A 14,463-nucleotide genomic window follows, 5' to 3' on the forward strand; every position below is an offset into this window, starting at 1 on the left:
GGCCATTTGAGTACATTGACCTCACCGTCATGTTTAAGAAACCAGTTTGAGAATATCTGAGCTTTGTGTCGTGGTGAGGTAGAGTCAGCTGGAAGCAGCCATCAGTTAATATAAAATAAGATGGATCTGTTTGTTTATACCCATTTCTGAGCTTTCCGTCTAAATCCCACAGCAAATATTCAAACTCATCAGAATGGACAACATTTTTCTAACCTTCTGTTGTCCAATTTCCAGCCTCATGTTCCTGTTCTTAGCCAACAGGAGTGGCCTTCCATGTTGTGTTTCCTTCTCTAGCCTTCTGCAGCCTTCACTACGCCTGGTGGCGCCTGTGTCCGGCAGCCTCGCCTCTGTCAGTGCGCCCCAGGGCAGCTGTGGCTACAATGTAGCTTGCCATTGCCAGTGTGTGAATGTGTGTGTGAATGGGTGAATGACTGAATGTAGTGTAAAGTGCTTTGGGGTCCTATGGACTAGAAAAGCGCTATACAAATGCAGGCCATTTACTACAAGGTTCAACATGTTGTGAATTCAGGGCATTTTCTGTAAACCTTAGAGATGGTTATATGGGAAAACCCCAGTAAATCAGTAGTTTCACTTTTAAAATCAATTTCTTTAGGATCTCATAGAGTCGGTTTTCATATAATGAAGATACTGCTAGAGGTCCAGCACAGGCCCGCACACATCTGCCACTCTAACTGACTCATTTCCTGTTTTAATACATTTTCAAAGACTAATATTTCATATCAAACGCTCACATGCCGCCCACTCAAAACCTCTTCTCTATTGAAACTAGCAACTGCATCCAAAAGCTGTGCCAGCCGGGACAGTTATAGTAAACTGAACTGAAATCTGTGGGTCAATTATGAAACGGCAAATATGGTAGGAGAAGGGTAACGTCTCTGTCAAATATGGAGTTGTGTTTAAAGGTTGTGGCCACTTGTACAGGATTTGACTGTTTAAAACGTTTGCTAACAAAGCAGGGCATCTGGCAGAGTGGAATGAAATAAGGAACCTGATGTCAGAACACTGTGTTTATTGAAGAGAATATAGCATAAATAGGTTGTGTGTCTAGTGTGGGTGCTTAAAGGTGTAAATACACAACACAAACATACTGTTAAGCCCCAAATGATTCACCCGCCTGCCGTATTTAGGTTTAAAGTCATCTTGTGACATTTTGGAGTGTCCCGCCTTACTCTGATAGAGAATCTGCAGGGAGTTGGAGATTATGGTGTTGACAAAGACGCCTTCCAGCCAAATCCCAGAAGAAACCTGCAAAAAGCTGGTCAGCAGTTTTAAAATTGGTTTCAATGCTTGAACACCAATAAAACTTTTCCACTGATTATTGAGAAGAGTATAAATAATTTTCTAATTGCCATTTTTACTCCTTTTACATTGTTCTGTTGTATTTTGAGAGATACCTGCCTTGTTTCCTACCTGTTTCTTGTTTAAATTTAAATCTCTACTAGAATCTAGATCTTTCACAATAATTTGGGGCTCATTTTATTACATTTAGGCTATGTTTTTATTATGAATTCCTGCGGTCTGTCTAGCTACAGAAATGTGTTTTACTAGACGAAAATAGGGAGTTGTTTATACTCAGAAAGGTGTATTTTTGTTTCCAGCAGACAACTTTTGGAGATGTACAACAATCAGGGCAAATGACATTTTTACAGGACGTCAGTTTGCTTGTTGAAGAAGTGTTATATTGAGTATTAAAGTTTATATGAATCGAGTTTACACGTGATTATCCTCTTATTGGGCAAAACGTCCTCGGTTTGAGATAATCCGAAACCACGTGAGAACAAGAAATGTAAATCATTTCCTGTTGTAACCCACAAACTGAACGGTAATGTGTTTCACAAAAGTAAAACGTCACTATTCCACGTCTAGTTGTTTGGAGCTGGATCCGGTCTCCGTGCCCAGTGCGCGCTCCCGACGCAGGGGAAACAAATTCGGTCGTGAGTAACGACCATGGCACGACACAACGTTAAAGATAGTTCACGTTAGCTGATATGCAAATTATTGTGTCAACACCCAGTTGAGTAGCTTATGGTATGATAGTAGGGCTGGATAATAGCACATGTGATCAGGAAATGAGTGACACATAAAAAGACAAGGAAGTGTTGCACTCAGTACATTGTGTGTATATGAAGCAGCTGCACCACGGTCTTAATGTAGCTTCTGAAAAAGCTGAATCATAAAGGAGCTAGCAGCGTTAATGTGCTCATCCTGAATGATATTTGGACTTATTGTGAGCTGTGAGGTGAGTTTGCAGAGGATGAGGTTTTTAACTTAATTTGTATTGCATATAAAATTGTGATTTTGTTAAATTAATAATACATTTAATAATTTTAGACTTCAGAATCATCCATTACGTTTAGGAGTAATACTTTCAGTCGTTTATTTCTTAATTAGTGTTTAAATACTTGTTTACACTCAAGCCTTGCACAGTAACGATCAGTCTTTCATATACAGCAGATACAATTTGTAATCTTCACTCACAGAAAACTGAATAAACCATTTTATTGTATTTCAAATAATTTTCTTCACTTATCTAGTTTATTATATCTAAAGTTTATAGAGTCACAGGATACTGAGTAATAGAACAAGCTATTTGCATTTTCATATAGAAATAAGTTTAAAATATGTAATTTAAAGGCAAAAATTGTAATTCATATTCAGCTTATGACTGAGTACAAACTGTTTCTAAAACACAGAGCACACTGTTGTTTTAGTGTGGCTTTATGGAGACTTCCTGCATACTTGTGCCTCCGCAGGACAGCACAAACCAAACACAACAAACCAGTTTAACATCTGTCATCTGAGTTCAAATGTCTTGACTTCTTCCTATCTATCTATCTATCTATCTATCTATCTATCTATCTATCTATCTATCTATCTATCTATCTATCTATCTATCTATCTATCTATCTATCTATCTATCTATCTATCTATCTATATGTTATGACTGTGTAGTGTCAGTCTTGACCACCATCTGTTTACTAGAGGCAACCAATCAGAGAAAGGTTAGTTGAAAGTTGGTTTTGTCATGTGAATTGAGGGTCTTCAGGAAGGCCTGGTATAATGATTTTGAACTTCAAAAGCTACTCTAGTACAAATAAGCATAAAAAGCATTGTTTAAAACGGAGACAGGAAACATAAAAGTAATTCAGGGAGGTTCTGATCACTCCCACACTGTAGATTCTGCTCACATCCTAACATGTATTGCAGTAATAAGCATCATTTATTGGTCATTTCAAGGTTTGTGAGGGAGGTGAGTAACAGCTGACTGGGCAACAGTCACTTCTGTTTACTGCGAGTTATAAACTGTGGTTTTTGCCCTTTTAACATGCTCTTTACTGGATGTTTTCTTTCAGGAGTGCTATGGTGGCACAGCAGCAAAATAAAGGAGATCCTGATGTAACAAAAAAGATGGAGAAGGTGAAAGGAATGAAGCACTTTCCTCCATATGGTAGCATGGATGAAAACACAACAGGGGACAACTGCCCCACATGCCGTGGCACTGGCCGAATCCCCAGAGGTTGGCCTTTTTTTGTGAAGAAAAATCTGCTTTTATCTGTCTTTATTGTCAATTTTCCACTGTTTTAACTGGAGTTTTAAGGCTTTGACATCATTGTCTGCTGAATGCTTCCCATGCATGATAAAAACTAGAGGAACCAGTCGTGAAAAACTGACACAGTGTTTACTTCTTCTTCTCCAAATTACTTTCATTTCACATTTAATAGCAAGTTGACTGAAGGAGTCTTAAAAACATGGCTATGTGCTGGTGTCAGCTAAGATACTTTCACATCATTTCTGTGGTAAGAACAAAACCTTTATTTCCATCTTGTACTGGCAGGACAAGAAGACCAGCTCGTTGCCGTCATACCGTGTAATGATGTAAGGCTGAAACCCAGACGCACGTAAGGAGTATAGCAGTACATGAATGTGTGTGTGTGAGGGGTGCTTTTACAGTTTTGAACAAGCGAGTTAGAAATATTTTTGTGTTTATGGTTTGCACTGTTGCTCTATTTAAAATGTAATTTTGCATATCCCTGTTTCAGGAAGCTGCATGTCTGCATCTCCATGGGCCTGTGTCTCCTTATTTGCTGTCTGATCCTCTTTTTCCTCTTCCCACGGAGTGTCACCCTCACCCCAGTGTCTGTACAATCAGTCACAGTATACTTCATCCCAGATGAAGTTAAAATGGACGTCACAGTAAGTAATTTGAAAATCACTCTGCTCATCAGTAGTTTTGGTGTTACAGTAACCAAAAAACACTGTATGCAGCCAAACATCTGGGCAGCACTTAATGTTTCTAGGTGGGCATTAGCATCCCAGTTGTGAGGCTAATCAGAGATAGTCCGATAATTCAAATGATGACTGGCTTGATCACTGTTTTTGAGATACCACAAAGTCAGTTTAGTTAAATTTTAAATATGGGCATGTGAAAAAACAATGTTTTCACAGGACACTGTGCAGTTTTGGCAGTTTGCAGCCCTGGAGCAGTGCTACAATCTACAATCATTCCAGAAGTTTATTTCCCAGCAAATTCATCACATTTGACTATGCAATGCTAACAGGAATTGCCAAAAAAATCCAAGAGCTAAATCTCAGACTCTATAGACTGCAGTTAGCATGTTAAATATTAAAGTTCATGACAGTAAATTAGAAAAATATGAGTTGTTCCCAGGAGAAAACCTATTCTCTGTGACCAGAACATGGCAACATGTCTTGAGTTAAGATTTAAGACTCCTAGAACAATGTCCTTTTGCTAGATGCACAACTTGGGCCAAATTCAGTCGCACAACAAGACAATGATCCCAAACACACCAGCAGATCTACAGCAGAATAGATGAAAAAGAAAACATTTAGGTGTCGCAGTGGCCTAGTCAAAGTCCTCAACCTGACTGAAATGTTGTGGGAGGAGCTTAAGAGAGCTGAGCATAAACAAATGCCTTCAAACCTCAATGAACTGAATAGAAAATGTAAGTTGGGGTTTGTGAATATCTGCCCAGCTTAATTAAGTGTAACTAGTAAACTACAGTATATATATGCTTGTCTGCTTTGATGACAGACTTCCTCCTATTACTGTGGATTTGTCATGCAGTGTCTCTGCCCTCTTTTACCCACATCTCTGCAAATCTGTGGACAAAGGAAGGAGGTGACCTCTGAACCTTCTGCCATGATAAACATTAGGCAACTGGATTTTGAGAGTCAATAAATATCTGAAAATGACTCACCTTTGTAACATGTTTTAAAATAACATGAACGTCAAGTTCTAACTGATGACTCATGTATGTCCTGCAGACGTTGCTTCCCATTATAGCTGTTGCACCATCGGTTGCATTAGACTATGGCTACAGGAGCTATGCTAAACCCTGATTGGCTCTAAGCATGCTTTTTTTTAATCTCTGAAAATGGACATTAGAAAATGGGACTGACAGTTTTGAAGTTGGGATTAATATTTCTGAATTCTTGGTGACCGATTCTATATAAAAATATGTAGAATTAGTTGGAAACAAGCAGCATAACATAACTAGTGTGTGTTAACAAGTGGAGGTCCCTCATACATAGTTGTAAACGAGTTAAGCCATATTTTTACAACCACATTTTTTATTGCCTCTATCAAAACACTATCCACAAAGAAGCACTTGCGTTGCATTCACATGACAGATGGTACAGTAGGTCACTGCCCCACTTAGATGGTGGGGCACTTAAAATTCCCAGACACTTTTTAATAATGCACAGGTGTGTCGGTTGCACTTGACTTGTGGATTTTTTTCCTTTTGCAGAATCTCATCAACATCACCAACACTAACTACTATTCAGTTCAGATTGTCGACTTCAGCATTCAGGCTGTGGTTGGTCAAACAGTCATGGGAAAGAACAAGATCACTAATATGACCGCAATCGAGCCCAGATCACTGAAATCTGTAAGCTTCAGACTGGATAACAGGTCCTGTTGATATCCAGCATTTATCATGTGTTTAACATCTTATCTCTGTGTCCTCTGATATAATTTACAGAATGTAATTTCAGTTGGCCTGGATATTAAAGATGAAGGCATAGCGTAAGAAAGAAATCTTTGTTCTCAGCACATAACATCAAAAAACATCTCAAGATAAAAACTATTAGAGTCCATTGTTGTTGTTTAAATGTCTGACTTCAGCACAACTTGTTCATGTCTTTCAGCTCTTACTGCAAGTCAAGCAGCATCAAGATTCACACCTTATTTCTGGAGCTTCAGTAAGTGTCAACCTCTGTCAGCGGAAGAGGCAGAGACACTTTTGAGTTTTTTAAACCCACAATGTTAAAAGCTTCACTTTTCCGCTGTGCACAAAAACCACAACCACAAAATTATTTTTCTTCACAAAGCCAAAGTCGAATCTTTTAATCTGAAGGACATGAAAGGTCTTCCTGGAAGTCCAGTTTTTCCTTTGAAATTCAGTGAACTTGGAATTAAACCACAGGACAGTCACAGTGCTGCTATTGAGGAGCTGCTTTTTACCTTAAATGCGTTCGAGAGAAATGTGCTCATTCAGTGATTTCAGTGGCTCAGAACTTTGATGCTAACTGGACTAATTAAGAGACAGGTAGCACAGTGGTGTGGTGGCAAGAATGTCCTATGTTTGAATCTACCGGCTAACCAGGACCTTTCTGTGTAGGTAGATTCGTGGGTTTAGGTTAATTTATGATTTGAAACTGGCGGTGGGTGTGAATGGTTGTGCGCTTGTCTGTTAGCTGTGTGAGAAAATGGTGAATTGTCCAGATGTGTACCTTATGATATTCTGGGGTGGGCTCCAGCCCCCTCGCGTACTACCCTGAGTTTCATAAATAGATGGAAAGAATAAAGTTCAAATAGATTGTACTGACTACATGTACATGTTGTTTTTAAGTTGCTTAAAAAAAGGAAACCAAACAGCATTCGTCACAGTCATGGTCATGGTCATCAACAATATTCATGTAGGCATTTAAATGGTGCTCGATTGTTACCAAGGGGCCCAAAGTATGCCAAGAAACTATCCTCTACACCACTGTGTTGATATAAGTCAGGATGGATCCATGCGTTCATCCTTTCATGTTGTTTACACCAAATTGTGACTCTACCACGTGAATGTAACAGCAGGAACCGAAACTCATCAGACCAGGCAATGTTTGTCCTCTGTGGTCCAATTTTGGTGGGAATGGTAGCCTCAGTTTCCCGTTCTCAGTTAAACTCCAGTGTGGATTGTGCCACACTGGGTAGCAGGGTAGCTCGGTAGCACACCTTTTGGGCTGCTGTGGTATCCCATCTGCTTCAATATGTGGTCTGTTGCACAGTCAGAGGTGCTTCATGCACACCTTGGTTGATTTTAACGAATGATTTTGAATTACAGCTCTCTTCCAGTCTGACCATTTGTCTCTGGCGTGTGGCAGTAAAAAGGCATTTTCATCTATAGAACTGCTGCTCACTTGATATTTTCTCATTTTTCAACCATTCTCTGTAAACCTTACAGATGTTCATTTAAAAAAAAAAAAAATCCTAGTAACATCTGGCTCCAACATTCAAAGCAATTTGTTCAGATGTTGGTGGCTCCGTAGTGTAGTGGTTTACAAATTCACCCGAGTAACAGATCCTCCGTTTAATCCTGGGAAGAGACAGAAATCCCTTTGGGGAGATTTGGCATAAAAAAGAAATCTGCCAACTTAAAACATATGGAGCTACCTGCTGTGAGAAGCCTTGTGAATAAGGGAGCATCTTAAAGCAGCTTTCTTCTATATTCTGATGCTCAGTGTGTACTTCAGCAGGTCATCTTAACCATGTTCACATGCTTAAATGCTGCTGTGATATTGGGTCAAAGAGCAGTTGAACATTTGTACTTAAAAAGTGGCTGATGAGTATATTTTCGAGCATTTTTCAGTCCTCACCACTTCATAAGAACGAGAGCTATCCACAGGAATCACATTTTTGCTCAGCATTTGAGCATCAGTAACGTGCGATATATCGCAGTTTCAACAGCAAAACTGCACCAACTTAATGTCTGTGATGTACAGAAACAGACAAAAAGCATTGGTAATCTGGGTGATTTATCTGTTTTCTGATAATTCACTGCAGAAACCTTTGAAAAGTGAATGCAAAGGATCATGTCACTGTACGGGATGGGTGGCTGTTCAAAACAAGCTGCAGAAAATGAAAACTCTTCCTTTTATCTTCATTTTGGATCCTTCTGTGCAAAAATAATTTCTTATATAGTCCTATTTTGACACTCTGGATTTTGGTATTTTAATGAAGGCATGCCAAAGTTTGTGCCCTAGAAAAATAATCAGCTGATTCTTAGGATGGTCAGGTGGGATTTAAAAAAAAAGAAAAAAAAAGAAATAAAGAACATGTTAACTTAAAAAAAAAAAAAAAAAAAAAAAAAAAAGGATGGTCAGGTGGGATTTTATTTCATCTTAGATCTGTTTGATTTGTTTGGAAAGACTCACGAGCTGGTTGCTAGCTTTGTCTGTCAGCTGTTTATTGCTGGCTACGCAGAGCACAGCGGGTTTATTGCAGCTCTTTTGGCTGATGTGGCTGAAAACAAAGCCAATGAGAGAATCAGTTTGGATGTAACAGCTAAAAGACACTAAAATGCTCCTAGAGTTGAAGGGAACGCCCATCAATAAACCCAGAATTATAACGAAGTCAAAAAAAATTAGCACAGACGTGAAATATGAAAATGTAACAAAGATGTTTTTTTCTTTTTTCAGAATGACAATGAATATTTCGTATCTCTCGCACACGGAGCAGCTGTCCGTGGAGACCTTTGAGTATATTGACTGTGGCACCAATTCAACAATTCCACATCCTGTGAGAATATGACTTCAGTGTACTGAATCTGCAGTTTATACACGATAACTGCTCTCTGTTGTTTTAACACATAATAAGACTTTAAATTAATCACTACAGTGTTATAATGTAAAAATATTGACGCTTCAAACATGCATATGTGTAAAATGCACAATTTGTGAAATGTAAAAATGATTTTGAAGTCATACCAATTTTAAATTGTCTTTAAATTTGTGTGTGTGCACGCGACCACGTGTGTACTACTGTGTTGACCATAGATCTCCTTATTGTTGGTCATTTGCACTTTATTAAACTGTAAAGGTTAATGTTACATATTATATGTTTTCATTTTTCCCTCATTCATTGCTTCTTCATGATATTTTAAACACTAGGGTGTGAGCAGGTTGTCTTGAGGTCAGCTTTCCATTGTCACACTATAGTGCATATTTATATCGCTAACTTAAAAATTTTAATACAGAAAAATATGCAGGTATAATGTTTAATTTCTAAACTTAGAAGCATAAACCAAAGTTACAATCTCGTTTTAAGGTCTTGTGTGATAGTCCTTGGACAGTCATGTGACAGTCACATGGCTCTGTGCAGTCCTGTGAAACCTTTACTGCTTTGATAGGAACTGAGAGGGAAGCAGTAGCAGCTGGGTGCTGCTAATCAAATGCATTTGATTAACTGATCATCAGCAAGTGTGACCAGCTTTATAAAAGAAGACGTTTTGGCTGTTTTCTGGTCTGAAGCAATCAGGTGTGTGTTATCACAATGGCACTAAGGAAAGACAATTGTTGCTGCCTACAAACCTGGAGAGAATTATAAGGTCAGTCCATCATTCTATAGTGAGAAAGATTATTCATAAGTGGAAAACACTGTGGACAACTGACAATATTTCTAGGACTGGACATCCCAGGAAATTAATCCCAAGCTCAGACCGCGCAGCATTCAGAGAAACTGCAAAAGTGCCAAGAGCTACATCCCAGACTCAGCAGGGCTCAGTTAACATGTTAAAAGTATGATAGTAAAATTAGAGACATACTTATTAAGTATGACCGGTCTGGAAGGGTTTCTAGAAGAAATCGATTTAAAAAACAACACTGCAGCACAGCTTAGGTTTGCAAAGTTACATTTGAAGAAAACCACAAGACTTCAGGAACAATGTGCTTTTTACAGACGAGACCGAAGTGGAGATGTTTGGTTACAATTCAGAGTGCAGAGTTGAACCAAAACCAAACACAGCACATCGGCACAAAGATCTCATACCCACTGTCAGCACGGTGGTGGAGGGGTTATGTCTTGGGTTTGTTTTGGAGCCATTGGACCTGAGCACCATCAGTGAGTCCACCATGAACTTCTCTGTATACCAACATATTCTAGAGTCAAATGCGGGGTCATGTGTCCAAGCTACTGTATCACAGGGCGTACTTAGTTATTTACCCATCATTGTTATTTCATCTGCTGTTCTCCGAATCCTTTTGGTTTTAGTGAGTATGCTTTTTGTCATGTTTTTAACTAGAGTTAATTAAAAAGTATAAATTGTCTAAATATGTACAATAAAAATATATGTTTTTTTCACTTTCCAAACCCAGTGTCCGCCCTACCTACAGTAAGTCACCAATATTTTTCTCCTGCTCTGTCATTGACTCTACACAAGGTGGACCCAAAGTATCATTGCAGAGTGATACTCTATGGGCACACACTTCACGCAGTAGTATGACATGCAAATATTATGGCACTCTGGAGTCTCTGTAAGTTAATGGTCTAACCTGAACCACTGCAAGTGTGAAAATTCCAGTAAAACCAATAAATACTCAATTGTATTTTGTAACAGTACTGCTGTTACTGGGGTGGGGATCAGACCAATACATGTGAAGATATTTCTCGAGCTAGTTAACTAGCAAGTTGTTTGAAATCATTAATTTAACCAGGTTGTTCCACTGACCTCTTTTTGTCAAATGAGACCCATTAACAAGAGGCAGGTCGATTAAAAAACATATAATACATGTAAAATGCATGCCCACAAATTCTGAAAAGCATATGCAAGACTTTTTGCAGACACACAAATGACCATTTCAAATGTTTTGGTTATGTTTAATGTGAGATTTACAGCAAACTTTGTCATCTGTTATAACACCCAGGAATTGAATTTTATTCACTCTATGTTCACAACCTCTTAAGACTAAAGGAACGTGGTCAAACTCACTCGTGTATTTGAAATTACACTTGTTCTTCTTGTGTAGATGTTTTATGAATGCATTTTCACTTGCTCACACTTGAAGAAAGAGTAACACTGGGGGGTGTTTTACTGTAATAATTTTTATATGCACGTTATTATGCATCAGTGTTTGCTGGTCATGACACCCCGAATGCACGCAATTCACTGCTGCACCAGCAGGGGGCGCGGAGCAGCAACCCTCCAGGTGGCCGTGACGTCACCGGGCTTAAGGTGCCGTGCGCTCGAGTCTCTCCGGAGCTTCTCAGTGCTGCTGGAGGAGAACACGAAGATCGCTTGTTGTGAACTATGGCCGTGTTTATCGCTTGTGGATGATGATTTCACCGAACATCTAAAAAGGTAGGAAGGTTTTTAAATATGCAGAGGAGAGGTCAGGCTCGGTTTTCAATGCTGGGATTCGTGCAGGCTCTGCAAACTGCATGCATGTTTTATTTTCCTATCCTATCCAATCAATCCAATATATCAGGATTCCTACAAGCTCAATAGGTAGACGATGTTGAAGTTCTTAAATTTATTTGCGGTATATCGATCAGGATAAACACGTCGTCACATGAGGTAGATAGTGAGATTTCATGCAGGAGAGGGAGAAAACTGGAGAAAAAGGTGGATTATTCCTCATACACACACACAGACACACATATATACACACAGTCATACAACGAGGTTATAAAAACATCTGTCAATAAACATGACAGGGCAATGCTTGTGCAAGCTGAGTACAGAAAGTCTTTGCACACTATTATTATTATTTTTTTTGGGGGGGGGAGGTCAAAGTAAAAAATAAAAACAAAAAAACAAGATAAAACCTGCCCTTGTAAACATGTAATGGTTTTATTTAGTCCAAACAGCAGCTGTTTGATGGGTATCAGGATGTCAACAACAACCGGATTAGTGCAGCTGAAGCAGTCCTTATAGGCAGTCAGCAGAGAGACCCCCTGAATACATGTTATCCATCGGCTGCATTCAAATCAATCTGGCCCAGGAAAAGCCCTTCAGGTTTAACAATCTTAAGAGGATTAACCCTTAGCAAATAAGAAACTACATTACCTCAGACACCAGTTAACTGATGTTTAGCTCTGTAATGTGGCACATTTATAGTTTGAAATCTAAAATTTCGAAGACACACACACTGCTATTGTAAAGTAAGCATCTCGGTAGTAGCGAAACATTTTAAGTGCAGCTTGGTTTGCAAACATTCCTTAAACACCCATTGTCTTTTAATTAAATGTTAACCCAGCCTGTGTGTGTGTGTTTTGATAAGGCCTCAAGCACCATCTGATCTTGGACAGGGACCAAATGCCAATCCACTGAGAACGGATTAAAACAGGAATCTTTCACCTCACCTAAGTAGGTGTGAATTGCTGGCTGGAGTCATGGGGAACCAGCTGACTGATATCGCTCCCAGCACGCCGTTCCTGCCAAGCTTCCAGTGCCTACACGTGGTTGTCATTGGCCTCGATTCGGCCGGAAAAACCTCTCTGCTCTACAGGCTCAAACTCAAGGAGTTTGTCAAAACAATCCCAACCAAGGGCTTCAACACAGAGAAGATCAAAGTGGCAGTTGGGGCATCTCGTGGAATAAACTTCCAGATTTGGGATGTGGGTGGGCAGGACAAGCTGCGTCCGCTCTGGAAGTCCTACACTCGCAGGACAGACGGGATGGTGTTTGTGGTGGACTCCACCGAGGTGGAGCGAATGGAGGAGGCCAAAGTGGAGCTCCATAAGATCACCCGCACGTCAGAGAATCAGGGAGTCCCGGTGCTAATTCTCGCCAACAAACAGGACCTGGACTCGGCCTTGTCTGTGAGCGAGGTGGAGAAGCTGCTCTCTGTTCATGAACTGAGCATGTACACGCTGTATCACGTGCAGAGCTGCAGCGCTGTGGACGGTCAGGGGCTCCAGCTGGGCTTGGAGAAACTCTATGAGATGATCCTGAAGAGGAAGAAGATGGTGAAGCACAACAGGAACAGGAAGAGATGAACTACCGGTTCACACTGTGGCCTTTATACACCAGAGATTTATACACTGCTCAGATGCTTCCAGGCTTAATGGTCCTCTTTAATGGGAAAGCAATTTGTGCCAACAAAACAACAATTACACACGGCCTGAGGGTCCGGAGAAATGGATTTGCTCATAATAACTGAAACGGTATTGACATTGTTTTTGTTCTGCAGCTGTCCTTAGACAGCTTATAGATTTAAGGAAACCTTGAAGCAGTTAGTCCTCACTAAGTGCTTTTCTACACTTGTTTTAAAGAAGATTTCTGAGAAGACACTTGCCTGCTCACTTTAGGACTCACAGAGGGCCACATTCCCATTTGATGAAGAAGATTTACTTAAAATGACGTTCTTATATTCCTCGAAAGGCTTGCACAGATTCTGTACCACTAAATTGCTGTTTTTCTTCCACAATGTACTGATCTTTTTTCAAAATATTTATTCAGTGTATATGTATTCGTACTGGACAGAGGCTCCTTTTTCTTTTTTGTAAATGAACAGCGTCCAGCGCTCACTTAGCACCAATGATATTTAGTTTAATTCCTAACAGATCCTAAGTGCATTCCCTTCATAGACACATATATATACAAATTTAGCTACCACTGTATAATTATACTGTTTTTACAAATTGTAATTTTTTTGTAAACTGAAGACTTAATAAACCTAGCACTGTACAGAACATACATTGCTATCTTTGTATTTTGAAGGTAGTTGATAGGAATGAGTTAAACCTTTTGGATTACATGGCACGCATAATCTCTCAGCTCTAAATTCACCTCAATATTGAGATTTTCTGGCCACTTCTACAGTGATATTTGAACATCATCTGTAGCCGTGACTTTAATGTCCAAGTGGATTCAGTGATCAAATCAAAATATTGCAGGTAACCTCAAAAAACACTCGGTGAAAACACATTTTATTGTAACTGATAATTAGATAAACTAATATTATTCATGGACAGCAATACAGACAGCAGATTTGGCATAGTTATCCATCATTAATCACTATTTGGCGTGACTGGACAGACAAGCATGCTTTGTTAACTATAATTAAACTGCAGCCATGACTGACTGTTGATGCATTTGTATGTATGAAAAATAAGTCCTGCTGATGTTTGCGCAACTTGGGAAACACTTGAGAAGTGTTTGGGAAAGAGGCTGGGAAGCCTTGATAAAGTTGTGGCCCCGGGGCCTGTGATATCTTAATATGCCTCTGCTACCTGCTGAGCACCAAACAGCACTAAGCACCTAAAGAAACATATTTCCCCCAGAACTTGGCAGACGGAGCTGAAAGACAGTGAATATTAAATTTCCTTTGTTGACACACACAAAAGAGAAAATACATCAACCAATGCATATTGATGCCAGAATAATTAATTTGCCAAAAATCTGCATTAGTCCCCCGAAATCTAGTATCAAA

The 14,463-nt window shown here is 39.5% G+C and overlaps 2 protein-coding genes across 3 annotated transcripts; both read left to right on the plus strand.

The window, feature by feature from the left end:
• Positions 1–1,887: 1,887 nt before the first annotated feature.
• On the plus strand, positions 1,888–10,331 carry tmem106a (transmembrane protein 106A). 2 transcript variants are annotated; one of them, XM_085416962.1, is made up of 8 exons: positions 1,900–2,260; positions 3,375–3,538; positions 3,857–3,920; positions 4,062–4,215; positions 5,793–5,933; positions 6,027–6,070; positions 6,193–6,246; positions 8,731–10,320. In XM_085416962.1, the coding sequence occupies exons 2-8, from the start codon at positions 3,382–3,384 to the stop codon at positions 8,840–8,842; spliced, it is 726 nt and encodes a 241-aa protein (XP_085273088.1). In that variant the 5' UTR covers positions 1,900–2,260; positions 3,375–3,381; the 3' UTR covers positions 8,843–10,320. The 2 variants fall into 2 exon arrangements, with proteins under 2 accessions (XP_085273089.1, XP_085273088.1); XM_085416963.1 differs by lacking the exon at positions 5,793–5,933 and having other exon boundaries at positions 1,888–2,260; positions 8,731–10,331.
• A 935-nt stretch (positions 10,332–11,266) lies between these two features.
• On the plus strand, positions 11,267–14,111 carry arl4d (ADP-ribosylation factor-like 4D). Its single transcript, XM_085416964.1, has 2 exons — positions 11,267–11,387; positions 12,310–14,111. Exon 2 carries the CDS (start codon positions 12,422–12,424, stop codon positions 13,025–13,027), a length of 606 nt encoding a protein of 201 aa, XP_085273090.1. The 5' UTR covers positions 11,267–11,387; positions 12,310–12,421; the 3' UTR covers positions 13,028–14,111.
• Positions 14,112–14,463: the final 352 nt, after the last annotated feature.

Source organism: Rhamphochromis longiceps, linkage group LG8 (assembly GCF_057381845.1).
Source record: "Rhamphochromis longiceps isolate RC_006_pf linkage group LG8, R_longiceps_female_GT1.1, whole genome shotgun sequence".
Taxonomy (NCBI): domain Eukaryota; kingdom Metazoa; phylum Chordata; class Actinopteri; order Cichliformes; family Cichlidae; genus Rhamphochromis; species Rhamphochromis longiceps.

Bases quoted from the DNA above. Each gene is read 5' to 3' on its own strand.
- tmem106a (XM_085416962.1), top strand. From the start codon at position 3,382: ATGGTGGCACAGCAGCAAAATAAAGGAGATCCTGATGTAACAAAAAAG. The intron at 3,921-4,061 runs GTAAGGAGTATA...TCCCTGTTTCAG, and splicing joins AGGCTGAAACCCAGACGCAC to GAAGCTGCATGTCTGCATCT. The intron at 5,934-6,026 runs GTAAGCTTCAGA...TATAATTTACAG, and splicing joins AGCCCAGATCACTGAAATCT to AATGTAATTTCAGTTGGCCT.
- arl4d (XM_085416964.1), top strand. From the start codon at position 12,422: ATGGGGAACCAGCTGACTGATATCGCTCCCAGCACGCCGTTCCTGCCA.